General features: G+C 35.7%; 4 protein-coding genes across 7 annotated transcripts in view; 2 read left to right on the forward strand and 2 right to left on the reverse strand.

Annotated features, from left to right (window-relative positions):
* Window positions 1–12,184: 12,184 nt before the first annotated feature.
* On the forward strand, window positions 12,185–16,650 carry LOC129579847 (TWiK family of potassium channels protein 18). 2 transcript variants are annotated; one of them, XM_055470029.1, is made up of 8 exons: window positions 12,185–12,891; window positions 13,631–13,787; window positions 14,534–14,676; window positions 14,765–15,015; window positions 15,140–15,318; window positions 15,970–16,059; window positions 16,186–16,222; window positions 16,290–16,650. In XM_055470029.1, the coding sequence occupies exons 1-8, from the start codon at window positions 12,744–12,746 to the stop codon at window positions 16,500–16,502; spliced, it is 1,218 nt and encodes a 405-aa protein (XP_055326004.1). In that variant the 5' UTR covers window positions 12,185–12,743; the 3' UTR covers window positions 16,503–16,650. The 2 variants fall into 2 exon arrangements, with proteins under 2 accessions (XP_055326004.1, XP_055326011.1); XM_055470036.1 differs by having other exon boundaries at window positions 12,185–12,505.
* LOC129579825 (AP-3 complex subunit beta-2) lies at window positions 16,566–21,048 on the reverse strand. Of its 3 annotated transcripts, none has more exons than XM_055470005.1 (6): window positions 20,767–21,048; window positions 20,327–20,581; window positions 20,128–20,215; window positions 18,876–20,052; window positions 18,554–18,774; window positions 16,566–18,422 (listed from the first exon to the last, which is right to left on the reverse strand). In XM_055470005.1, the coding sequence occupies exons 2-6, from the start codon at window positions 20,521–20,523 to the stop codon at window positions 16,803–16,805; spliced, it is 3,303 nt and encodes a 1,100-aa protein (XP_055325980.1). In that variant the 5' UTR covers window positions 20,524–20,581; window positions 20,767–21,048; the 3' UTR covers window positions 16,566–16,802. The 3 variants fall into 3 exon arrangements, with proteins under 3 accessions (XP_055325980.1, XP_055325986.1, XP_055325993.1); XM_055470011.1 differs by having other exon boundaries at window positions 20,815–21,041; XM_055470018.1 differs by having other exon boundaries at window positions 20,690–21,012.
* Window positions 21,049–21,309: 261 nt separating this feature from the next.
* LOC129566247 (aldehyde dehydrogenase, mitochondrial) lies at window positions 21,310–24,649 on the forward strand. Its single transcript, XM_055442005.1, has 12 exons — window positions 21,310–21,493; window positions 22,114–22,282; window positions 22,468–22,616; window positions 22,704–22,800; window positions 22,863–22,974; window positions 23,048–23,145; window positions 23,228–23,276; window positions 23,364–23,441; window positions 23,499–23,740; window positions 23,831–23,963; window positions 24,038–24,375; window positions 24,460–24,649. Exons 2-12 carry the CDS (start codon window positions 22,136–22,138, stop codon window positions 24,604–24,606), a joined length of 1,590 nt encoding a protein of 529 aa, XP_055297980.1. The 5' UTR covers window positions 21,310–21,493; window positions 22,114–22,135; the 3' UTR covers window positions 24,607–24,649.
* A 1,251-nt stretch (window positions 24,650–25,900) lies between these two features.
* Window positions 25,901–26,730, reverse strand: part of LOC129568698 (flavin-containing monooxygenase 5-like) — a 1,797-nt gene continuing 967 nt past the window's right edge. The window contains exons 4-6 of the mRNA XM_055446969.1: window positions 26,608–26,728; window positions 26,365–26,528; window positions 25,901–26,295 (exon numbers count right to left, since the gene is read on the reverse strand). Of these exons, the coding sequence (XP_055302944.1) occupies window positions 25,975–26,295; window positions 26,365–26,528; window positions 26,608–26,728 (606 nt within the window). The 3' untranslated portion in view covers window positions 25,901–25,974. The remainder of the gene's footprint in view (window positions 26,296–26,364; window positions 26,529–26,607; window positions 26,729–26,730) is intronic.

The following is a 26,730-nucleotide window of genomic DNA, read 5'->3' on the forward strand; positions in this document are numbered from 1 at the left end:
ACATCACATTATGCACACACACGCAAAATGACACGATACCATAACCAACTGATAATCATATAATTTTTAACACGTGCTGATACATATCTAGCACCAAATAAAACGCTTGCTAAATGTTTCAATGAGAGTATCAACACGGAAGAGTTTGTCCTGTTGTGACATTGTAACTAAGTTGAATGGTTTCAACAGGTGTAATTGAAAGAGATTTTCTGAGAAATATTTATTTCTATTAATCGTTTCTATACGGTAATGGCCTTTTGTCAGCAACAGTAGTTCTCTTCGAACAGTCCGAGTGGGCAGATAGTAGTTCTCTTCGACGTGTTCGTGTTGGCAGACACCAAATTCACTGATCTGAATTGAGTTGAGATTGATTCCATTTCAATTGATACAAACTAAATCGTGCAAAAAGAACGTTCGATAAAAATGTTTCAAACTCTTGTACAACTTCCAACAAAACTTCTTTGGGTTGCCTTGGTTTCTTGGACGTGGAAATCTCCAATTAATAATAGCATTTGAAGATGGATATATCACATTTATCGTGTTCTAATACCTTGCGTCTTCGTCTACATCCCAACCGTATTACAACTAATATTCGTTTTGACTTTAACCGATTTTCTAGTAAGTTCTTCAGTTTCACGAATGCCTGTGTTGATGCACTAATCTGGTGCTTTCAATCAATAAACACATCGACTTATTATTCACAATCCATAGTTTTTATTTATCGGCTATAGAAGCTTGCACGAAATCTGAATCGCTTTAACGTAATTGGAGTGTTTGTGGCGTGCGCATTGATTGAAATTTCACCACCCTTTGACAGACTTTTTCCAATTTTGTTGTGGTATGTTAATTCTGCACTTGACAGCACTTCAGTTGATGAAATAGTTTACATGATTATTATAATTTGTAGGTATCCGTATAACTTTGGTGAAATGCACAAGGAAAACGATATTATTTTTAGCTCATTGTATTTGCATCAATCCCTTAGCGGAGGATTTGCATGTTTTGTCGAGGCCGACAATCTATGCATTTGTCTTCTCGTCATTGATTTTACTCAAATATCAACTGGTTATTCTAGGTGATCATCTGTTACAATTTGAAGATGGTTCAGATATGTTTTCGCCATCTTCTGTGACGAGCGGAAATTTCCATATTTGTAAACGGATCTGTTTGTACATCTCATCATTCGAAATCCACTTTTATGAATTTAACACTTAATATGAACTTACTGTGGGCACTTTGGTGTTGTTTTAATAAACTGAAAACTTTTCTTTCGAGAAAATAAGCTGAAAAAAGTGATTTTATTATTTTATTTAATAACATAGGGGAAGATTACATCAAAACAAACTCGTTTGTATACATCTGAAAGTGGCAAAAAGCATTTTCCGTCGGCACCGAAGTGGCAAATACATAGAAACGACTAAAGATAAATATTCAAAGTAAAATCGTTTCTGCATTAAATATCAGATAACAGATTGATTGAAATCAATGTGTTTAAGTTCAACTATGTATTTCATTGTTATTATTTAGCATAGGCTACATTTCCCATTATGAAATGTTTATTGACATCAAAATACTGTTTATAAATTTCCCCTTACTCAATCGATTCACTTGTTCCATTTGAAAGTGTGCTCTGCAGCAAAGCGTGATTTCCTAGCGTACATCTGTCGATGATTTCGAATGCAACAATCTGTCTTTTCATTGACACAAGAAATAAATACGGAATTACATTCAATAATAGATGTTTCACTTTTCCAAGCACTGTTCTAAATGATTGTTATCGATTGTATCAAAATGGTTGAATGACAAATGCATAAACTTCTTCCAAGCAGATTCGAACGAATTCAAGTAAAACTGGTAAGAAAGTTTGTTCAATTTCTCATTCAAAATTTTATGAATTTTCAATGTCTGGAATAATTGGACTACAAGCCGAAGACTATGGAACTATGTTCCATGTTTTTTATTTGCTGTCGGTTGCCACGATATTCTGTGATTGTGTACTGTGTCTGTGTTGTGTCATAGCTTTTTTCGTATTACAAACCATTCATGCCGACCAATTCGAAATGAAGAAAAGTTTTGCAAACGAAATGAATTCGTGTTTGGTAAAGTGGTAAATTTTTTGTAGATTCATACAAATAATTATTCTATAATTGGTTTGTTTTAAGAAACAGCAACTTTAGATTTTTAAACGGATAATAAATTGTGACACGCCGTATGTTTGTTCTGTGTATCAAGTGCAATGTAAAATATACATCTCTTGGCTTTCAACGTAATTGTTCGTTTGTTTGAACGAACTAGACGTCAAATTTCCGTAGAACCATGAAGTAAGAAACGGCACCGTTGAATAGCTGTGAAAATGGTATTGAATGATCGTAATGTATTACTAGTCAAGAATCGAATGGCTTACATTTTTAACTGATTCGCGAGTGCATCGCATATTCATGTATCCCTTTATGTAGATTGGCTTTTGGGCCGAAGTCAACATAAATGGTAGTAGTTTTTGAGTTTTTAATGAAAATCGATACCATGAACAATCCCACATCGAATTGTTAACGCGGCCAAAACTGATAGTCACATCGTCACCTGAAAGTATGATTGAATCAAGTAGATCTTCATCATCGTAAGGCACATAAATGAGCGATGAACGAACCCATTAAACACACAACAACCAAGTAGATCATCATCACCGCGAGACAAACACAGAAACGTGCTACATCGGCAATCCCGATATGAATAGCCTATTCGAACATCGCTTTTATATGATATTCCATCAAAATATTAAAATTAAATGACCAATTTACCGCATTCAAGCCCAATAGCGCACTGCAGAGAAAAAATGATGAAGCCGTAAAGGACACAGTCACTAAGGCACTATATATTTGTGAAAAACGCTCGGTAAATCTAATGGAATTAGACAAATATTTTAGTTTTGATGAAAATCAATGTAACACCATTGGAAAAAAGAACTTGTTGGATTTGCGATCCGAAGGTGAAAACAAAAATAGATATGCACCCTTGCGCTACCGCATGGAAAGAGGCAATTTGCGTCAATTTTTTGTACATTTCAATTCGGCGTTCAAAATTGTAATTTTTGTTTCCATCAATGACAAAGTCATTCAAATCGGCCAAATTCTTATTGATGTCCAACGTAAACGCTTCAAAAATGGCAGAGAATCCAGCAAACAAAGGAATGAGACAAATGACACTGAACATTCCACAATGTACCCAAATATACTGAATTGAAATACACGCCAAATAACCACGAGGGTGGTTATAGTTCCATGGAATTCTGGAAGAGAACCATTTTCACTATGAAACGTTGATTACATGGATGGGAACAGTGATTGAAAGGAATCGGGCCCCATGTTGGTGGTGTAATATGTGATGAACGATCGAGCAGCGTTTGGAAATGAAAAAAAACTCTGCAAAAATTCCTAGGGGTTTCACGCAACTTAAAATTCATCTAAAATTTCAATATTTCTCTCTTTTCTCTAAAATTCTCTCTGGGATTCACCAAAATCCGTATTATTTCGAAATATTTCAACATTCACCTTGAAAATTATGTTCTGGAAGTGGGTTTTGGTGGATCTTCAGGATGGATCAGACTGGGTTTGACAATGCCCTGGTCCATCCTGAGGATCCACTTCCAGAACCAGGAGCGGTTTTGAACAATCCTGAGGATCCACCAAAACCCACTTCCAGAATTTTTAGATTCAAAAAATTCTAAAAAATTCGAGTTTATGAATAAAAGGAAGCAATATCTATAGTTTGCACATAAAATGGTTTTATTTCCAGCTATTTAGTAAAATCCTCGGCCTTCGAGTTTGCGTGAAACCCCTAGAAAAATTCCGTAGTTCTCTCATTCACTTGTATGTAAATGATGCGAATCAAAGGATCAACACTCCCTTTTAAGATATGAAAAATATAGAAGCTTTTCAATAAATTTTTTTGTTTCATTAAAAACTTGCAATCTTCCATCTAAACTACAAAAATGAAACTTACTTTCTTGGACGAGATCGTTTAAATCCTTCAACAAAATTGATAGTTTCCAACAAAATTTCGACAAAAATTGAGGACAAAAAATCAAACTTCTGCAAATGCGATCAACATGAAACTTTCAGAATCTTATTTTTTCTTCAAAAAATGAAACCTCAGAAAGTTTGAAGTCAATCAGAATCGATTAACGGGTATTAATGAAAGTTTATTTCAAAATACTGACGTGAATTTCCTTGGATTCGAATGTCGAACATCAATTAGTGTAATAATATTCTCCCTACGTCCTCAAAATATAATTTAAATGAACATACCTTGCGGATACTTGTCATTGTTGCTTTCGGATATTTTATTATAACTTTGTTATTATTTCTGAACTTTCATGTACATCGGAAATCCCTTATCAATAAGTATGCTTCAATAAGATATGTCGTAAACAGTTTCTTTGAAATGTTATTTTAATGTTTCAATTTGTATATTCTGCTTTTTATGGAACTGTTAATGTTCATAGGAAGGATTACCTATTATCTATTACACACGTGTCGGAAATCATTTGAAATTCAAATTTTGATTACTACTTCCTCATTTGAAGCTATGTCATCTTGTCGCATTCAAAATTGTGTGTATATATCCTCAAAAAGGTCACCTTTAAGTCAAAATATCATTAACTGATATAATAATCAACCTGAAGATTTCCGCCCGCGTTATAATAGGGTTGTGTAGCATAGCTTGTGTTCCAACACATTTTGTAATTTGTATGAAGAATCGTTCCTTCCAAAAATACCATGGACAAAAGCCATAATACTAAAAATATAACTTCCCACAAGATCTTGACCTGTTTTAAATTAAATAGTAATTAATTAATATGGGTATAAAATAGAAGGTGTCCTTAATCCTGGAAATCTGTTTAAAAATTCTTTAAAAAAAAGTTAGGAAAAAAACCATTACATTCCATGTAGTGCTTGCTCATCATGGAGTTAGAATCTTTACATTTTATGTAATGGTAAAACAGCATTTTGATTGGCTCAAATGAGCAATTGAGATAGTTTACCACACATGCTAGGAAAAATAAAACACATAGTTTATGGTGAACTAAAGTTTATTGTGCCGTATGGGTAAGTTTATGGCAAAACGCGTCTAAATTATTACTAAATTAAAATTGCACATCGAATTTATCACCGATTTGATTCGATATAAAAGTTAGATATGAACAACAGTGAAACTAAGTAGAGAACTAGCATTTTTTTTCTCAAATGATATTAAATCAAATCAAAATTTGTGTACTCAGCATTGAAAGTAAAGGATAGATCCTAGGGGGGAAAAACGACTTGACGTATTTGCCGTATTCACGTCCATTTGCATAGCGCTAGTCTATGTTATTGTTGTTGTTTTCATGTTGCTTTGTCTCGTTCGTAGTGAGCAGTGCTCGCTGAGCACGAATAAGAATGGCAAATGCGCATTCATCTTCTAGCATTAATTTGTTGTATTTGCACGCATTTGCACGTTTTGTTGGGCATTGGCAATATTTCCATGTTATCTTTGAATTTGTGTCGTTCATTCCCCCTAGGATAGATGCACAAATATAAACAATTGAAATGTAGAATACCACTACAAATCTCAGCGTTCGGCCAATCTTCGGAAAACGACGTAATAAGAGCAAGATGTGTTGAAGATCTGAAATATTGGATTATTGGATTGATAAGATAAAAAATGCTCCAATTGAGGTTGAAATGAAGTGACTTTTTTGTTGATTTAGCACACAGAAAAACTGATATGATTGTTATGAGTCCGGTTTTCGTAACATTCAAAAACTGCGTGACGATATTTTTTATTTGCACGTGCATGAGACCTACCTTGGCCAATATTTCCAATGAGCAATGAACTAAACCTAATCCAGTAAAATGGAGTCGTTCTTGGGATCGAGCGATGATCATAATCGCATATTTCCGCACCCGTGGATCGTAGTCGAACCAGTTTGAGCCGTACATAGTTTCTCCAAGCCGCGAAATGCGTAAAGTCACCGAACTAGCATAGTAACAATAAACAGACAACCAACACAACGAGCAAGTGATGCTGATTATGCGGAAAAACAGCTCCACATTGAACTCCGACTAAAAGGATTTTGGGTTATTTCAAATATTCTGAAAACAATAAAATCAATTCAATCGAAAGATTGAAGAAAATTTACATGTTCCAATTTATATATTGAAATCGATATGAACAAAATACTGGAAGGAAGGAGTGTAAAAATTGCTCCACTGTTGATATTTGCCACCATTCTGAATATCCTGATAAAGAATTGTTGATTTATGTGTTAATGTTTGAAATTCTTATACTAATATCATGCTTTAAAACATCGATTCAACTCACTTGAGTGCTTTGATGTGAATCTCCACCGACTGGCACAGTTTCTCTTTGATCTTTTCATGTCGCTCCTGGTAGTTTTTTGGATTTATTTCATATTTGTTTCGTTCTACACCTTCCTTGAGAGAGTTGATTATCGCGTCGAAATGAGCGCAAACGGCGCAAGTGTAAAAGCAGCAAGAAATAAAATAGCAAGTTATAGAAACCATGCCCAGTAAATAGGACAGAGCGTTGTTGAACTCAAAAATTAATAACGGATACCATCCCCAAAGACTTTCTGTATTGAAAGGGACGCTGAATTGAAATGGTAAAAACCACTCAGATGTATTGATGTTGCCAATGATAATGCAATAAATAGAGTTTATGAGTGTTATCAGAAACATGGTCTGTTGGATGGGGTGATAATACGACATAAAGTGCACATATTTGCGACAAGTTTGCTCCGTGTTCCAGTAAATGTTGAAGATTTCTTGACTGTCTTCATTTTTATCGACGATTGGTTGTAATTCAAGGTGCAGCCTTTTGATCTCTTGCATTTTTAAGCCGATGGACAAAAATACACCGGAGCATTGTATTCCAGCTATTACTTGAACGCAAGAGTCCAGTGTCTGGTCAAATCGGTCTAAGTTTTTAAACATGAACACTGCACAGGATACAATGAAACCAGAGGTTGTATTGAACAAAATGAAATAAGCAGCAAATGATTGAAAGAATTCATTTTTCGGCTCGGTCAAGTTATACGAATGAATCCCGATTCGAGCCATGGATGCTTGATTATGTCCTAGCACTTTGAACTTGGCCATTCCGTTAATTGTTTGGTTATAACTTCTTTCAATTCTTCTTCCTTGTTCTTTTTTTGAGTATATTTTTAAACCGTTTTTATTGCCAAAAACGGTTTTCTAAATGTGAAACTGCAAGAACTAATAATAGGTTTTGGTCGTTTTGTTTAGATGTTTCAAATGATTTTCAATTTTCCACCAAGATTCATAGTATATTCACTGTTCAAACACTTGGATCTTTTCTATCTTATGCTTCCAGCAAAAAATCAAACTGTTTGCTTTAGTTTCACAAGCAATTTATTTGAACTTGTATTTTCTGCGTTAGACGTTGACTGACTGTTTTAAGTCTAGCTTATCTCCTTTTATACGATTTTGTCGGCAGGGAGTACTTTTTAGACACCAATACTGAATTATTCAAAATATTGTCGTTGTAAAAAGGTCAGCTGAAGAACTATCGTTGGACACGACATTGATTTGATTGCACGATAAAAAGAATTACATTGGTAATCCCGAACTTTTCCGTACCGTTGGCCTGCGTTGTCCTTAGGTACTTTTGATTATTTTTTGTGAATTTTCTTGAAATAAAAGCAGTGAAAATATAATAATGAAAATAAAGTGAAAAATCGGTCACTTTAACTAAAACTTCGACAATTTTGTATGAGAGGTACCCGTAAACCGATTCTTATTGGCTTCAAACTTTCTGAGGTTTCGTTTTTTGGAGAAAAAATAAGATTCTGAAAGTTTCATGTTGATCGCATTTGCAGAAGTTTGATTTTTTGTCCTCAATTTTTGTCGAAATTTTCTTGGAAAAAATTGAGGACAAAAAATCAAACTTCTGCAAATGCGATCAACATGAAACTTTCAGAATCTTATTTTTTCTCCAAAAAATGAAACCTCAGAAAGCTTGAAGCCAATAAAAATCGGTTTACGGGTACCTCTCACGCAAAATTGTCCAAAAGTCGGTAATTTTAGTCAAAATTTCAAAACATTTGTATGGGAGGTACCCGTAAATCGATTCCGATTGGTTTCAAACTTTTAGAATCTTATTTTTCTCCCAAAAAATGATATCCCAGAAAGTTTGAAGCCAATCTGAGTCGATTTACAGGTACCTCCCATACAAAAGTGTCAATTTTTTGAGGTTTTTCTTAGGGCAAGTACCCCAGGGTCAAATCGAAAATGGCTCATCTTCGAACTTAAACTAAGTTTATTGGATACAAAACTTTTGGCATTTTGATTATCTCAATTATTTTTTGAGTTATCGTGTTAACAAACAGCTACGACGACAACGACAACGGCACACGAACGGGAAAGTGTCTCAAAAAGTGGTTTTCTACACTGCCATATTAAATGGAGAATCTGTCACCTTGACATGTGGTGACATAGCGGTTTACCCGATGTAGAGGGGAATTTAACCTCAAACTGGATGAATCTCTACATAAATATATGGCGGAGAGAGCGCCATAAAACCGCTATATCACCACATGTCAAGGTGACAGATTCTCCATTTAATATTAGTGTGTACGCCTTTCATAAGTTTTTATGATGATCTAAGCTAATTTTGCGAAAAAAGTTTTCGGGACCAGTTCCTATACTTTCCCTTGACACGTCGTGTACGGAAAAGTAATATCGTTTGAATGAACGGCTTAAAGCTTTAATGATTTTAATTCGCCTTTTGTAGGAATTTTATTTTCCAATGAAGAGACAAAACCATTTCCGTTCTAATGGTTTATTTCTCAAATATTCAAAAAGAGAATAATAAATAAACGTTGGCAATGCTCTTTAGATGATTTTCATCAATATTGCGTTGAACGAATGTACGTTCCGATTTTGCGGAGCTGAATTTATGCTCGAAATAATTGGACAACACCGGTTCAAATGTGTAAAGATCAATTGACGCTTTTATAGTTTATACTCAAGGACACCATTTCCGTCATTGAATTAATTATTCTTTTGGTGGGATTTAAAGGCGGATACATATGTCACCTGATTCCATTCTCAATCTTCTTGGCTTGCTTCTTAAAATTGTTTGCTCGCTTTTGATACTCAGAACGGGCAATTAATAAAAAAATTCAATTCAAAAATTCTCTTTGAATCACTTGCGATCGAATTTTAAATTTGATTGCTACGATTATTAGCCCGCGTCCATGATTTTTTTGTGCTACCATTGCTCGGCTCTGAACCGATGTTGTCATATCCATCTTGGTATCCATTTAAGTTAAATGAGTCTGATGCACTATTCTATGTTGTGTACGATTTTGAGGGAATTTCTACCGTTAGGATGTCCTCAATTGATGCGGCAATGGATAGATTGATTTATACTCTTATTGGTGTAACCTATCAAAGACGGTTGCTTGGTTTGCGTTTGTCGAACATCGGTTGGAGAAAGAATGGAGAAAAAAGTGAAAGCGACGAATTAGAACAAAACGGGCGATATTATATGAAACTTGTGGAGTGTGTTGGATTAAGAAAAGACATCAAACGGTAGTTATTCATTGAAATTAAATCCAATCATTGATCAAAGCAACTTCCAATTGAAACAATATTGTACTTTCAGCTACTCAAAAGACTTCATTTCTCTCTTCAATACCATCATTTTTATGGAAATTGGAAATAATTCAATGCGACTTTGATTTTTCCTTGACTACGTTGCAATTGCTGATTATAAGTCAATTTAAGATTTTTCGTTGTTTGAGATGTATTCAATTGATTATTGTTTTTCACATAGATTCCGTTTGGCTCAATTGGATTCGTCATGAAAGCTCTTTACCTGAACGCAATTATTGTTGAAATTTTCTAATTTTGTCGATTTGGTACACATCTAATTGAGTCGGTAAGTTTAGATACTGCATTCAAATGCATTTTAACTCCTTTTTATCTAATCTGAGAAAATTCTATAAAAAAATTCCAATCAAATTGTAAACATTGAAGTCTCTAGATCTGTCGACCAACATGTTCTTCAGTAATTTTTGTTCTTTTCGAATGAAACGAGAAAAGCATTGGCTTTTGTAATGCAATACTCCCAAACGTATGTGGTATCAATCACGACCATTCAAGTGTTTGAATTTCCCCTTCGCATCAGAACTTTTCTTGCGGTAAGCCATTCCACTCTCACCATTCTTCTCTATTTATTTCGACACTATGTACTAAGTTTTTTCTCTGTTCTAGCTGTCGAAAACATCCTATTTGTATGTAACTGTAATGAATTCAATGTCATAAGATATGGTTGCAAATTCCGATTAAATGGTTTGTATTGAGGCACTTTCATTGCTTCCGTCATTGATTGAATTATGACATTTAAAATAACACTATCTACTATTAGCGGCCAATGATAAGAGATCGCTAATTTAGCGATTGTAGATTTGGTTTTTTGTTTAAAGTATTTTTGAACCTATTTTTGCTCTTATTTAAAACATCGTACGATCCAGAGAGTTCATTGTCGGTGTCGGTGATTTGCAGTCTCATCGAATCGACAATTTATTCCATAATTCAATTTCTTATTTGGAATTTATCTTCATGTGTTAAATACAAGTAGATTGGATTTGGCTAGGGGCATTCAACTCGAAAAAAATTTCTTCATACTATGCGTATTATGCGGTGCCGAATAGTTAGAAGTGCACACATTCGATGTCCGAATACTGCACATAGACCATTCATACTGCGAATAATTTCGCATGAATACTACTAAAATGTTTCCTTCTCTGATTGGTCACACGCCACAATATCGACTATTTTGAATTCAAAGTGCAACGACTTTTTTCATGTAAAAATTCAAGAAATACTTGACTGCAAGTGTTTGATTTGTACTTATTTCGGCTCACATTTTTTGCTGATCATTTTTGTTAACTTCAATCATTTGTACATATGGATTTTTTATTATTTATAATCCAGATGCTATTTCCAAGTATAATGAATCGTCGCACTTATTTTTTCAACGATTTTTATATCTACCAAAACTATCGGCGGTTTTACTTCAATATTTGTATAATATAACATTTTGATTTTCGTTTTCATTCTTATTCTTTGCTATTATATTTTAATTTTGTGTTATATTTAAATTCAATTTTCATCAAATAAGAACAATATCACTAGCAAGAGATTTGATAAATATTAAAGACAGAAATTGTTGATGTCAAATATTGTTTGAACGAAACTTAACGATACAACAGAATGTTGACATTGTGTTGATGCGTCTTAAATCGCATCTTGGCGTCATTATGTGCACGTGTATTCGCTTCTATGCGTAATATTCGTGACTATGTGCAAAATTCGACACACTTCACTGTGGCACACAATCTATGCGCGTTTATCCGTACAAATCGCATATATGAAAAAGAGTAAAAAGCCCCTAGGGATTTGGATGGGTGAGTATGCTAGAACATCTGGCTGAAGATTTTCTTTTCCTTTCGTTACGTAAATTGGAAATAGTGTCTTAAGAGAAATTACGTCATTGATTGAAAAATATTTACGTTTGAACAACGTATAGCGTAAAAATCCTCCAATCAAAAAGACCGGGAAACTAATCGAAAATGTTGCGTCATTTATTTATTGCTGTGACGATAGATCAAATGAAGCAAACCAGTTTGAGAATAGAAAATCTTCAAAACTAAATTGTATGCATAACCCAATTGTATACGTGTTGTCGGTGCAAACGCTAGTGAAATAAATGTTGAAACTGAACGAGCAAACGCAAACTGAATAATTCGTTTTTTTTTTGCATCCAAAAATAAACCGACTGATTTGCTAAATTTCTTCCTCTTTCATTCAAGACGTGATTATGGCTGATCAAGTTGATGAAGTCACACATAAAATCCGAAAACATGTGCCTTTTGTTTTTATTCGGTGACGACTACGATGTCGACAACAACGACGACGGCTAAGACGTTGAACGCAAACGTTACACCATACAATTTCGTACATGAGCGATTTTCACCGACTATCCACCGAATGATATATTTAAAGTTTTGTGTTCACAAACGGTTCCTGGCATTGTGGTTGTTCTCGGTTGTGAAAATGATTTTTTCGGTGTTGGTGCAAACGAACATTTGGATATAACTCTTTACATCTCCGCACGCTCGCGGTTCAGTTCAGTTTATTTTCGGTGTGTCGTGTGATATACGCGCTCAATTACGTAAATGTTGAGATTTTCCGTCGGACGAACGAAAACTTTAACCAATTGAAAGAAAAACGTTTTGAAATTGAAACTTAATCGAATCACAATTCCGAATGTAAAATAAATTCATTTGGCCATGCAGAATGTGATCTGGGATGAAATCCATTTAGAAGAGTTTACGTGATTCCGGTATCTTTGAAAGATCTTTCTGTAATAAATGTTCGGTGTAGTTGCGACAATTCTTCAATGAAAACTATGAAACGTAAAGTGTGACAATATATTATACGTCATAAAATGGAATTATAGTGAAACATAGTAATAAAATTTGCAAATTATGTGAGAACCAAATGTTTTGTACATTGTGAGCTTATTAAAGTAGTTGCTAACAATCATACCACCAGCAATACCAACAACATAAAATATAGAACATCAAGTTCTTAAATAGAATAGGATCGAATTTGATTGTGTGGTTTGCTGTTAGCACTCAAAAGTAAGAAAAAATGGATCGACAAAGATCGTTCAAGAGGCGACATAATATGCCCAAACCACCGTTAGCTGAACGAGCCAAAGAATCGTGTAGACAATTTACGGCATTTCTTTTTAGCAATGTGGGCATTATTATTCTCGTCGTTTTGTATATGACCAGCGGTAAGTAGAAACTAGAGGTGTAAGTCAACCAATGCTCAACATTTACAGTCAACAGCCGACTTTTTCGTATCGAATCAATAAATAAGAATTAATGCGGTGGGTGGCTAATTTCGAATTTCTCGTCACTATTTACAAGTAATACACGGAAAGATTCGCTTCAGCTAAGAATCGGCCCCAAAGAGACAGTTCGAAAATACATTTAGCAAACATAGTTAGGCCAGCGAAAGGTTAACCTATTTAGACACACCAGGGCTTTAGAATGAGCATCTTTTTTCTTCAAATAGATTGAAGAATTTAAACGTTGCTTAAATCGGTCAATCTATCAAAATGCATGCCATTTTTAGATATTTATTATGACACAACGACAAATTCTCCTCATATATTCCGTGTTATTTGATCTTGCCAAAAATCACAGAAAATGTACAGTACGTCACATTTAATCTTCGTTAAGAAAAAAGGTTATAGAATTCCAAAAGTATATCCAATATTTTCGTCGGAATTATCTAAAAATGTGAGCTTAATATGTTTTCACTTGAGCTGTCTTGTTAGAAGCGTTAATATATCACTCAGCTATTAGACTAATTTAGAAACCCACCTAATGTAGGACAGAATAAGAGATAGTTTCATCAGTGGCAGAGAAATGAAGTTAAAAATGAAAGCGACTGATGCTGTCGTCATCAAAAGCAAACATTTTCAAATCGAAACTAATGTCTTTTTCAACGGATTTTCCTCTGTATAGGTGCATCGATGTTTAAGGCAATCGAAGGTGAATACTATTTGAAGCGTACCAAAGACCAAAACTATAATATGAAAATAATTCGGGATGATATAAGCACTCAGTTATGGAATATAACACTTCAGCTGAACAACTTCAATCGATCGACATATATAAACGAGTAAGCAAGCAAGCACTCATGTCATGTCAGTTTGTTCCTTTAAATTAATTTCCAACGAACCGATTCGCGTAAACTGGCTTTTGTTTTGTTTATTTTGGCTTTCAAACGAATAACGCTGGCTTACGCAAATGCAAACGCATACACATCCAACATATACACCGTATGTTACACTGTACAATAAAAACAATGAAAAAAAAAGAAGGCAGATCGTTAATGGCTGACATTGTTTTTGTTTTGCGGTTGCGGCGCATTCAATTCACTCCTCCTGCTGTTTTCATTTCTTGCTCGGCTTGGGATTTGCGCTTGTCAGTTCGTCCATATGTTATAAATTCAGTGAACTTCTGAATTAAATAATCACCAATAACACACATCGATAAACACATGTTAGCATCTATCACATACCATAACATATCACAATTGTACTGCAACTAACACATGCTGCCAGTTGCTCTATCTCTAATCCAATGCATATATCGGTAATTTAAAATCCTGCAAATCGCCAAACCCAATTTATTTTATACAGTGTGTTTTGACAGTGAAATTTCCATCGAAAATCGCTAGCCTAATCAAAATATTAATTCAATTCACTGTAATTGCTTCTACGTCAATATTGAAGAGCTGTTTACTAATAATTCATCAAAAAGTCAACAATAACCGAAAAAAACTACTGTACAAGCGAAAATTATGTACCTTTTGACATGGAACTAATTAAGGGTAATTTTGTTTGATTCCATTGCATTATGCAGAGTAGATATTCGAATACGAGAGTATCAGCAGAAAATTGTTCTGGCATTTAATGATGGATGGATTGGTTCAAATAGCACCAGTTCAAATACATGGACGTTCCCCAATGCACTTCTCTATTCACTTACAGTAATCACCACCATCGGTTCGTGATATTTATTGATTGATTCCGTTTATTTTTCGCATCGAAATCATCTGAAATCATCAAGATCATTTTTTTCGTCCAATTTTAGGGTACGGCAATATAACACCACGCACAGCCCTCGGAAAATCGATAACAATCTTCTATGCAATCATTGGAATGCCATTGTTTTTACTTTATCTATCGAATATCGGCGATATTTTGGCAAAATCATTCAAATGGATCTATGCCAAAGTATGCCTGTGTCGAATTTGCCCCGGCGTTGCGAAACGACGTGAATCCAGGAATCGACGCAAAATTCGTGCATTACGACGGCAATTAAATGAAGAATATGGTGATGATGTACGAAATTGACCATACCAATGTTTTTTTTTCCTTCTAGAAACATGAAATGATATGTTTTATTCATTCGGATGTGCCTACGCAAAGATAGATTATTTTTTTGATAACTGTTTACTCGTTGTAGGAAGATTTCATCTCGGAGGAAAGTGTTTCAGTGACGTCAGTAACATCTTCTTCGAGTACGAAAACGCCGGAAAGCCAAATGAATCAAGGTGATTCATCATCATCCTCTTCAGAAAGCACTGCTGAAGATTTAAGTACCGTTTCTGTTCCAATCAGCGTGTGCTTGATGATTATGATCAGGTTAGTACAATTTCTATGGGTGAGATTGGGAGTAATGTATGCTTTTTGACAACTTATCATACATGTGTTTAGAGATTGCTGAACATCTCAGCATTTCGTAAGGCACGGATATATCCAAGCATATCGACGACGCATACTGTATAATACAGTGGCGTGTGTTGCTACGTGCAGCCGCAACGACTCGACCGAAGTGTGTTCAGTTGATGTGGCTGCACGCAGCAACAACATACACATTCCGGTCGAGTCGTTGCGGCTGCACGTAGCAACGCACGCCACTGTATTATACAGTATGCGTCGTCGATATGCTCGGATATATCCGTGCCTTACGAAATGCTGAGATGTTCAGCAATCTTAAAACACATGTTTGCAACTTATATTTTGATAAAGTAGAGTATGTTTCAATCGTAAATATCGAATTAGTGTCTTCGCAAAAATTATTGGTCTTGTCAAACTATACAACTTTGCAAAAGATAATTATCATATATCTGTTGAAATAATTGAAGTATTTCAAGCGTTGTACACCGCTTGAGAACATACTGTATTGAAAAAAAAAATACAAAGTCTGTGAAATATACACCATATATTTGATATTCTTCAAATTGGACTCCTGCTTTTTATCAATATGTCACAATATGTTCAAAACGATTTCAGTTACATTCTATTTGGTGCGATTATCTTCTTGCGTTGGGAGGATAACTGGAGAATTTTAACAGGTTGCTATTTTTGCTTCATTTCGTTGAGGTTCGTTTCGATTAAAAAAATTCCATAATGTTTTGTGTGTTCATCATTGTTTATACACATCCATATTGTACAATTCTGAGCTCATGAATATTTGTTTGTTTCCCCCATCCCATTTTATTGTTCCAGCTCGATCGGCTTTGGTGACATCGTTCCCGGCGATAAGGTAATGTGTACCGTTATGTACACACTTAAGATGTACGCATATTCATTTGTGCTGTTATTCCAAACAGATATTCAAAATGAAGGAGGGTGTGGATGATGTTCGCGGCGTTGACATCCAATTTATTATTTGCGCGGTGTATCTGTTGCTTGGTATGGCATTGATTGCGATGTGCTTTAATTTGATGCAAGAACAAGTCATCAATAACATACGATCATTTAAACGATGTATTTCCGGATGTTTTCGTTGTCATCGCTGCAACGGCAACAATGACTTTGACTAGGGACACCAATGAAATTGTTTTTATTCTCAATTTATACTAAGATTAAACCAAATATTGTTGCTGTTTTTTTTTTGTACGATTTTAGTCTTTATTCAATATGTCTTATGTATTTTATTGTTATTTTAAATAAACGACATTCCAATTTCAACAGGAGTTTCATTTTTCTGGCGCGTTGACTTTATGATTATTTCATTTAGAATTGACTTTATGCGATTGAATGCTTCAAGCATATTAATAGTTGTTCGTTTTGTATAGCAAAAAATAAATCCTTTTTTTTTATTGTAAAACAATTCTAATGACCTAACATTTAATGGAGTTTTTAATCTCATTCAATAGCATGGATCCAATGACCATCTTTTCGCAATTCACTGTAATCGTTATGCCATTGGCATTGTTGCGTTCGACTGTAACTAGCACCAAACTTTGTGATGACATCGTTTGGCCGGAAAATAGAAGAACGTCTCCATCGGAAGTGCTATTGTTTGCGATCAGCGCCAAGTTGGCCGTTTCAAAAATGCTGTGCTGTATTGCGGCTATATTCGATTGGGCGTCAATTTTGCATGAATGTTCGTTCATTCCACGCAAACGGGATTGTTCTTCTTTGAAAACGGATGCGGTAAAACGAACGGCTCGGATCATCTCACCAACGGTGGATTTTAATGAAACCTTTGCACTTCCAGCACTCGATGCAATTTCAAATGAAATTGCTTGTGTGGAATCGTTGAAATCAACACCGAGCACGCTTTGGACACATTGTCCCGCGTTCAGTTTGGCAATTGGCGCAAAATCACTGATCGCAACATTTGCCGGCAACGATGATTTATCAGATAAATGTATATTTTCCAATTCATTATTCGATTCATTGCGGAATGTCAGTTCGATTGAAACCATTTTGGCAGAGTATAGGTGGGGTGCGCGTGTGAAGCGATAGTTGATTTGCAAACCATGACTATTGGTTTTATTCAAAAGTTCTCGTTTATCCAGGGACACATGAACGGGTCCAACCAATTCGTAGTGACTTGATGTGTTCGACGAAACACCGGAAGTTGCATTTGAAATTGGTGTCAGGAAACCACCTAGTGATGGTGTCATGATTGGCGCAGTTGGAGCTATATCACCCAAATCTAATAACAAATCCAAATTACTGCGTTCCGATTTTACCGACATGGCGGCTGGCTTCGAATTTTCTTTAGTCTTATTGACAGCCGGTTTTTTCTCATTGCTCGACTCTGTGTTGTCATCACTGTCAGACGAATTATCGCTGCTACTCTCCTCCTCACTTGAGCTTGAATCGTCGTCACTTCCGCTTCCGCTGCCACTTGCACTCTTCGTACCATTTTCACTTTCGTTTCCGGAATTTTCTGATCCAGAATTTTCCTCGGAACTATCCTCTGAGCTGGAGTCCTCTTCGGATGAATCGTTTTCACTTTCGCTGTCCGAATAGAATGACTTGTCTTTTTTGTTCGACTTGCTTGCTCCTTTGGCACTTTGGTTTTCCCACTCTTGGTTGTCGTTTTGTTCAAAGTTATTGCTGTTCTCGTGAACCGCATTTTCAACGCCTCTTACGCTTGAATCGGGCGCCTTTTTGGGGAAGGCGGGCAAATCATGATAGCCATTTGTTCGTGAATTCAAATAGTGGGCCAACGAACCCAGTTGGAATTGTTCGCGACAATATTGGCTGACGAGCAACGGTGCAGGTTTTGCTGACAAAAAGATACGCTTGGCCTGTTTCGAGAGTACAGTTTCACCATTCGATGGTAGTATGAATGGCTTCAAGAATCTAGCCCGATCTCGGATGTCATAGTTTTCATCGTATCGAGCCAAACTGAACAGATAGCAACACAAAACGTCCGTTTGTTCCGGATTTGTCAAGTACAATTTTACAGCGAGATTTAGAACTTGCAGCTTCACTATGTTATCCTGAAATGAAATGAAATCGAATTGAATTAAATCGAATAGTTCAATGAACTTCCTTCTGAATCAAACAATAACACAATTCAGAAGATGAAAAAAGTGCAGAGAAAACCGATACAAAAGCGAATTTTTTTTACCTCTTCAATAAAGGATTTGGCCAATTTTCTCAAGACATCGGGTGCAATTTTTGGTACTTTCTCACAGTATTCGCCAATTAACCAGAGAATCGATGCACGAGCCGCCGCCACTGTGATGAAATCAATCAGCTTAGCCATTTGAGAAATGATTTCGAAATGATCAGCTGCTTTTGTTTGAAGAAGATTTTTAATCACCACCACACTTTCGGCAACCACGTACTCTGAAATTGGTTTTTAATAGAAAATTTTAATTTGAATTTTTGAATTTTTATTTTGAATGAGGATTCCAATAAGAAAAACGGAATTATTAAATGTTACAAACCATCTCGATTCGATAGTAAATGAACCAATCCGCTCAAGCAAGTCTCTGTAACTTCGGTGATTGAAGCGGCGCATCGTCCAATCGCCTGAATAGTAGCAGCTACAAATTTCTTATCATTACTGCTGATGTAAGTTTGGAATTCGCGCAAAATCACGGAAATCGTCGAGCCCGTAGCCAAATTGGTGAGAATCTCCAATTTGAGTAATTTAATATGGGTCGGATCGCTGGTACGAACAAAGAACGATTTGAGATAAGGCTCAAAAATTGACTTTCGTTGCGTGGACATTGAGGCGATGTTTGTGAGAACAACACTTTGCACTTCTTTGTGGCTGCGCAACAAGCGAATCAAAGCCTTGGCCACAATATTCACCTCGTTCCGTGGAGCAATATGGTGATACAGTTGGGAAACAATCATCACAACCGATGCATTTCGGCTCTGGAGCAATGGTTTCGTTTGTCGCAATAGTAAACGATGATCGGAATCGAGAATAAAAGTTTTATTATTATGATCTAAATGGTTTTTCGTTTCGGATTCATCGTCCGAGCCGGAAGAGTTTTCATAAAATGGTTTTTCCGTTTCGGTTTGATGTTCAGCGGCTTCATTGTCGTCAGCATTCGGGTCAGTGAACTGAGTGCGTGCATAACGTGTTAGCATGTTTATTATTATCACTTGGCCCCATTCGTCCACATCCACCAGTAAATTGCACAATTTTCGATAGTTTTTGTGAATCAAATCCACACGCTCTGGGCACACTTCTTCGAATGCCATAACGGCCGAACCGACAACCAAAGTCGTTTTATCCGACAACAACTTTTCAATCACTTCAATCAAATCACTCTTTTGCTCTTCATCCAAACTGTAGAGTTTTGGAATGGCATGCGCCACCGTTTTCCTAACGTATGGACTCATGTCCGATGCACCGTCGCGAATAGCCAACATCACGATAGGAACAATCATCGATACACGAATGCTTGATAAGACACGCAGTGCACTCGCGCGAATCAATTGATTAGGATCTTTTAAGGCTCGTTGAAATGTTGATATCGATAACAGTGCCAAATCTTGTTGCTCCTCTGCATATCGCACCAAATAAACGTAGACCAACTTTTTGATTTCGATATTTTTCGACACAACATTCTTGACCACAGCCGGGAACAATTCAGATGCATCACGCCCCTATGAAATTGAAACAAAATGAAATTAAGCGGTTTTAATATGGAGAATATTCAATTAAAATGACTTTAGACTAACCTTTGCTACCATCCCAATGATTCGCTTCATCGCTTCCAATTTCAAGTGATCTTTGTTACTATCCAGCATTTGCTTCAAATCATCGTGCCTAAATTGAATATGTAAATGACTCATTTAAATTCGTTGACATTGTAAGCGCTTATCGTTTTCATTTTGTTATTTTCAAAGAAGATAGGTTAGCATACAGATTTGTACTCACTTTTTATAGTCGCTATTGAAAAAACCACCCGATGCTGCATCGTTGGCAAATTCCACATCAAGTCCGGTCGCAATCGACGATCGATCGCTATTGTACGATGAAGAAATTGTGGACGACATTGCGGTTGACGATGACACCGATGCGCTATTCATACCCTGTAATGCATTTGCCGCACTCATTGTTGAGCCACCAAGCATAGCTATACACTCAACTGTAAATATGTTTGTTGCTCTTTTGCTCTTTTCACCTCACAAACTAAATGAAATGCACAACATAAAATTATAAAATGAATGTCGTATCAAATTTTGACGAAGAAAATAAAATGCAACACATATCAATTAGCAAATTAAAAAAAAGAGTCACAGTTTGAAAAGAGATCACTCTTTCTGATAGAGAGAATGACAATGCGAAAGTATGAATGAACCAATTAAGGTGAATACATTGAGCGTTTCTCGATTCGGAAAACAATTTCAGTGAACTTGTCTAACCGATAAATAAATTCCGTGTTCACAAAGCACCAAACAAAATGCTAAACGAAAAGAAAACTTTAAACACACAGACAAAAATAAATCAAACTCTATTGCACTCATTCACTTTCGAACAATTTCGTTGAACCAAAAAGAAAAGTATGTCTATATGTTTTCCCATACGGAACAAGCGTAAGCTTGTAGACGTTCCTCTAGAGAAATTGGTTTTTGATGACGTTTTACGAACTGTCAAGTGTTGCCAATTCGAAACGTGAGTGAAGAGGGCGCCAGAGATGAATTAAAATGTTTTGAATAAATTTTTGGTTCTTGAAATGGAAAAAATTTACAATTTTTTAATACTTAATCGATTGACATGATTATTTTGAGCAATTATTTAAAAAAAAAAAATTAATTTTGTATGGAAACATTTGGTTAATTTTGATCAACTGATCCAGTTCGTTTAAGATTGTTGTTATTGCTTGGATTTGACAACCGCAAAAATAAACCGAACAGAAAGAGACGAATGTATGGAGCCATGTGAAACAGATTTCAAATTGTTTCTCTTCGTCTCGCGTTAGGGAATTGCCGGCAAAGTGTGTTTGCTCCTATATTCAAATAAGACATCAGCTGTAAATATTATCAGTCGGATTATATCATTTTTTCGTGTAATGTCATTTCCAATTGAGCTGTCGACGAGAACGTGAGTATTTTTTTGAGAGCGAAAATCATTTTTCAGATTCTAAACATGTCAAGTCATTGTGTTTATCGAATAAAATGTGTATAATTTGAAAGTGACTGCGATATTTTTGGTGTTTAGATTTCAGCAAATAATAAGACGCAATAATTCTTTTGTTTGACTTTTTGATTTATTTTGCTAATATTTCGATTGAGCAAATCATCTCGTGTTTAAAATCAGTAATAAAATACTTTTTCGAAGAGTAACAAGTAGTCTTTTCAAGGATTTCAAGTAATTTTCGAAAGTATGTGCAAAATTGCTGAGCGTATGTCATGCGAATACATTGTTGTAAATCGGTCTAGTATTGTTTTTACTTGGGCGTAGTTCAAAGACTCTTGTATTTTGTTATTGTGAGTGATAAACGATTCAGCTGAATGAAACTGAATAAAAAGATTGTGTTTCCATTTCGATAGAAGCGTACCTTATTTGTTGTACTACGTATTTGTTGTATGACTTCGTTTGTTATCTCGCAAGAGTTTGAGATATATATGTTGTTTTAATCTAAACGAAAAGCATTCACTGCTGTCCAAACAGGTTCACTCTTGCATGACATTAAATAAAATCATTCTTTTTAATTGCATCAGTTTGTTGGAGTAACATACAGAGATGCTGCGTTTAGCCAATTCAGTATTGCGTGCGGGATCAAACCCAATTCAATGGCATCAATGTATGAAAATTTCATCGTCGAAGGTAGCTTATTTTGCTGCTGCCGCTCCACAGCCGCAAACTAATCCGGACATTCTATACACTGGCGTAAGTAATATTTTGGTACATTTTTAATGATTTGATACGGTCATCAAAATAATTGCGAATGCTTTGTTGAGGTTAGCTACAAACAGCGAAATGATATTTTGATTTTCAATTATCAATGTGGCATTTTAGTCGAGATAAGCTATTCTTTGAATTCTAATTTCTGAGCGCTTTGTGTCTATTTTCAGCTGTTCATCAATAACGAATGGTATAAGAGCAAATCCAGCGAAATATTCCCAACTGTGAATCCAGCAACTGGGCAAACTATTGCGCAAATTCAAGCAGCTGGCAAAGAAGATGTAAATATTGCAGTTGCTGCCGCTCGTCAAGCATTTAAGTGAGTTTTTTGAATCATTTTTTCAAACCTTCCGGTTTTTTTCAATTCGTATTGTACTTTATTACCTAAATTTGTAACCACATTCAGATTGGGTTCACCATGGCGCCGCATGGACGCATCTGAGCGCGGTAATCTTCTGTATAAGTTGGCTGATTTGATGGAACGTGATAGAACATATCTTGCGGTAATGACAAGAGCTATTTAAATCCATTACAAATCTAATGCCGTGTCATTTTTTATTCACAGAGCCTTGAGACTTTTGACAATGGCAAGCCATTTTCTGCTTCATACTACGTTGATGTTCCGTTTTCAATCAAAAACTTACGCTATTTCGCTGGATGGGCTGACAAAAATCACGGTAAAGTAATTCAATAATGGTTGGTTCGTGTTGGAATTGATCGAATTTAATGAACGGTAATTGGCTATTTTAGGCAAAACAATTCCTATGGATGGCGATTATTTTGTTTACACTCGTCACGAACCTGTTGGAGTTTGCGCCCAGATTATTCCTTGGAACTTCCCTATCTTGGTTGGTCTTGTTACCACAAGAAAATATATTATAAATTTTGAATTAAAAAAATTATCTTTTATAATTACAATTAATAATTCAGATGATGGCATGGAAATTGGGACCAGCACTAGCAACGGGAAATACTATTAGTACGGTATTCATTGTTGTAGTTTTTCTTTTCTTTTAAGACAAATCGAAATTTAACAAGTGAATCCATTTAAATTACTCAACTGTAGTTCTGAAACCTGCTGAACAAACGAGCCTAACAGCGCTTTACATGGCACAACTAACAAAAGAAGCTGGTTTCCCAGAAGGTATAATAAATTTGATAAATGATAAATTTGATAAATGATTTTGGCGTTGTTCGAAAGGTGTGATAAATGTGTTGCCAGGCGATGGTAAAACTGGTGCATTGCTCGCCAATCACATGGACGTTGACAAAGTCGCATTCACCGGATCAACTGAAGTTGGCAAGATTATCCAACAAGCATCTGGTGCCACCAACTTAAAACGCGTTACACTTGAATTGGGCGGCAAATCCCCGAATATCATTCTTTCTGATACGGACATGGATTATGCAGTCGAGCAAGCACATTTTGGTTTGTTCTTCAATGTAAGTATTGAGAAAAGTTTGTTGGTTCTCTATCGACAGAAGTTCGTATTAAAATGAAGCCATTAAATTTTATTCAATGCTATTCTCTAGATGGGTCAATGTTGTTGCGCCGGTTCACGAAACTACATTGAAGAGAGCATCTATGATGAATTTGTTGAACGAAGTGCAGAACGGGCCAAGAAGCGTACAGTCGGCGATCCATTCAATCTAACAACTGAACAAGGTAAAATATATATATATATATATATCAGCATATGAAGGAGATGAGTTACTCATTTTATGTGTCAATCAATGCAGGTCCTCAAATCGATGATGAACAGATGAATAAAATCCTCGAATTGATTGAAAGTGGAAAGCGCGAAGGTGCCAAGTTGGTAGCTGGTGGAGGAAGGGAAACCAATCTAGGCAATGGTTACTATGTGAAACCAACCGTTTTTGCTGATGTTCAAGACAATATGCGCATTGCACGTGAGGAAATCTTCGGCCCAGTTCAACAATTAATCAGATTCAAGAGCATCGATGAAGTCATTGAACGCGCCAACAAGAGCGAATACGGTTTGGCTGCTGCTGTCTTCACCAAGGACTTGGACAAAGCAAACCACATTGTACAAGGACTACGCGCTGGAACTGTCTGGGTTTGTATTTCAAACATGATATTCTCCCCCAAAATTGTTTCCAATTAATTATATAATCCATTTCATATCATATGCCTTTTCTAGGTGAATGCATACAATGCATTTGGCGCTCAAGCTCCATTCGGCGGCTACAAAATGTCTGGACATGGTCGTGAGAACAGTGAATACGCCTTACAGAACTATACTGAAGTAAAAAGCGTTATCGTTAAAGTGCCACAAAAGAATTCTTAAATTGACACTTTTCCATTGAAAATAAATTTCTGCACTGGCTTTACTTTGGTTCGCTTGCGAATATGGTTTTCGAATTATTCTTTAGTTTCTGGAAATAAAATCAAAATTTGAATGAATTTTTTTATTATAAAAAAGCTTGGAAAAAAGCATTTGAGTTTCAATACACAGACTTTAGTCATCCACAGGACGAATTGAATATTCAAATTAGATAAAAATTACTGGAAAATTCGGATTTAGTTTACTTTGAAAGGTATGAGCATAAATTTCATTTTCGTTATCCAACAACTAAGAAGACTAATTGTCTTCATACTTCTCCTCGATAAATGTTTCATCATCGATAATAACATATTTAAATGTTCGGAACTGTGACGCATTTCGTGCCATGGTTGTACATGAGTCGTAATGCAGCAACACCATCAATCTCTGACAGCTGTTTAAAGTACTCCTTCTGATCAAATAGTGCGTATTACGTTTGCAATAGCCTTTATTCCAGTAGCATTTCAGATTGCGTTGGTTATTTTATTTAACTCCTTTGATGAATTTCATCAATCTTTAGACAGTGTTTTAAATATTTTAAACTGTTAAAGTGAATCTGTCGAGAAATTAAAATACTTTCACCTTGTATGCACAATGCACATGTGGTCTGGCTGCAATTGCAACAAACACAAATTAAATTAAATTGCACACTCAAATTACATGAGTCATCTGCTTCGAATAATTGCTGAATAATCCTACATTTTAATTTCTCGCAGAATTATTATCGCTCGAGATGTTCTCTCTCTTGGTTGCTAAGTTTGTGAATGTAAAAAGAAAATCGCACAACTTTGACTTGTTGATAAGACGCACGGCCGCAACGCATCAACAACACTCAACGTATTAATTAAAAACAATAATAGTATATGCTCTTGCAGCAACGGTGTGGCTAATCTATGAATATTGTTTTCTATTTCGAAATATTCCTACTGGAATCCGAAATCGATAAAATGTATTGCAAGATTTTCATGTCCGAGAACGGCACAAAAATCTGTAAACAAAACCATTCAGCAAAAGTTACAAATATGAAATGTTGAAGTCATTTTCAGTGGTGTGTTACTATGAAACAAGATCATATATGAAAAGTCGGTCAGGCGGGATCGGAAGCAATTGCAATTAGCTTCAAATCGCGGTATTTATCATCACAATAACTCAAACCAATCTAGATCATTTTCGAAATTTGAGGATCATAATTAAATGAGCCATTTTCTTTACTGGATATTTTGATTTTCACAATAAATATATTTAAAAAACACTTTTTACAACTTTAAATTGATAATAACTTCTCCAATGTCACAGCTTTATTTCGTTATTTCTCTTTGCTTTGTGCGTATATTACTCTTCTTCTCGCTCCTTGATAAATGTTTTGTCATCGATGATGATGTATTTGAATTTGCGGAACTGAGATGGGCCCTTTTTCATAGATTCGCGCGAATCGAAATGCATATCGGGCATAACTTTTGGAATCGGTTCAACGTTGGCTGTTTCAGCTAGTTGCTTGATATATTCATTCTGCTCAACGCCCAGACAGTGAGTGTAACGCTTGCCATAGCCTTTGGCCCAGTGCTTTTGCATTTGAGTTTGCATATCGGTCAACATGTCCGACTTCGATGGCAGTTGTTTTTCACCCGTAAGGAATTTCATTGCGAATCGCACCTGATTTAAAAGTCGTCATTAGTTAAATACATGAGATTTAAATAAAAATTTATCATGATTTGTATTTACCTGCAAGTCATAGATTTGAGTGGTACAAGCTGTAAATGGTATGCCGATGAAAATCATCGTGGGATGTTCAATGTTAAAGACTTGCTTGTACAGTGGCAAAACAGTATTTTCCTCCACGGTGATGCCAGTGTCAACGCTCAAAAATGGATACGTGAAATTGTAGCCTGAAAATATTTTATATACAACTATTAGTGACTTATTCAATATAGACGTATTCTTCGCCATGAACAAAAATCTTCTTACCTGTTGCAAAAATCACCAAAGAGAATGTTTCGTGGGTGCCATCAATGAATTCAGCGCCGGTTGGTGTAAAACGTTTGACATTATCTTGAAGTGTAGTTTTTGGTGGCATCAGACTTTGACGCT

The sequence above is a fragment of the Sitodiplosis mosellana genome, unplaced genomic scaffold (genome assembly GCF_009176505.1).
Source record: "Sitodiplosis mosellana isolate CC-2019 unplaced genomic scaffold, AAFC_SMos_1.0 Smas_scaffold_1, whole genome shotgun sequence".
NCBI lineage: Eukaryota > Metazoa > Arthropoda > Insecta > Diptera > Cecidomyiidae > Sitodiplosis > Sitodiplosis mosellana.

What these genes read in the sequence shown, in the direction of transcription:
- LOC129579847 (XM_055470029.1), top strand. Translation starts at nt 12,744, where the DNA reads ATGGATCGACAAAGATCGTTCAAGAGGCGACATAATATGCCCAAACCA. An exon ending in CGTTTTGTATATGACCAGCG is followed by an intron (nt 12,892 to 13,630) that starts GTAAGTAGAAAC and finishes TCCTCTGTATAG; the next exon opens with GTGCATCGATGTTTAAGGCA. An exon ending in TGCTTGATGATTATGATCAG is followed by an intron (nt 15,319 to 15,969) that starts GTTAGTACAATT and finishes AAACGATTTCAG; the next exon opens with TTACATTCTATTTGGTGCGA.
- LOC129579825 (XM_055470005.1), bottom strand. Translation starts at nt 20,523, where the DNA reads ATGCTTGGTGGCTCAACAATGAGTGCGGCAAATGCATTACAGGGTATG. An exon ending in TCATTGGGATGGTAGCAAAG is followed by an intron (nt 20,053 to 20,127) that starts GTTAGTCTAAAG and finishes TCAATTTCATAG; the next exon opens with GGGCGTGATGCATCTGAATT. An exon ending in TTTACTATCGAATCGAGATG is followed by an intron (nt 18,775 to 18,875) that starts GTTTGTAACATT and finishes AACCAATTTCAG; the next exon opens with AGTACGTGGTTGCCGAAAGT.
- LOC129566247 (XM_055442005.1), top strand. Translation starts at nt 22,136, where the DNA reads ATGCTGCGTTTAGCCAATTCAGTATTGCGTGCGGGATCAAACCCAATT. An exon ending in ATGGGCTGACAAAAATCACG is followed by an intron (nt 22,975 to 23,047) that starts GTAAAGTAATTC and finishes TGGCTATTTTAG; the next exon opens with GCAAAACAATTCCTATGGAT. An exon ending in TACGCGCTGGAACTGTCTGG is followed by an intron (nt 24,376 to 24,459) that starts GTTTGTATTTCA and finishes TGCCTTTTCTAG; the next exon opens with GTGAATGCATACAATGCATT.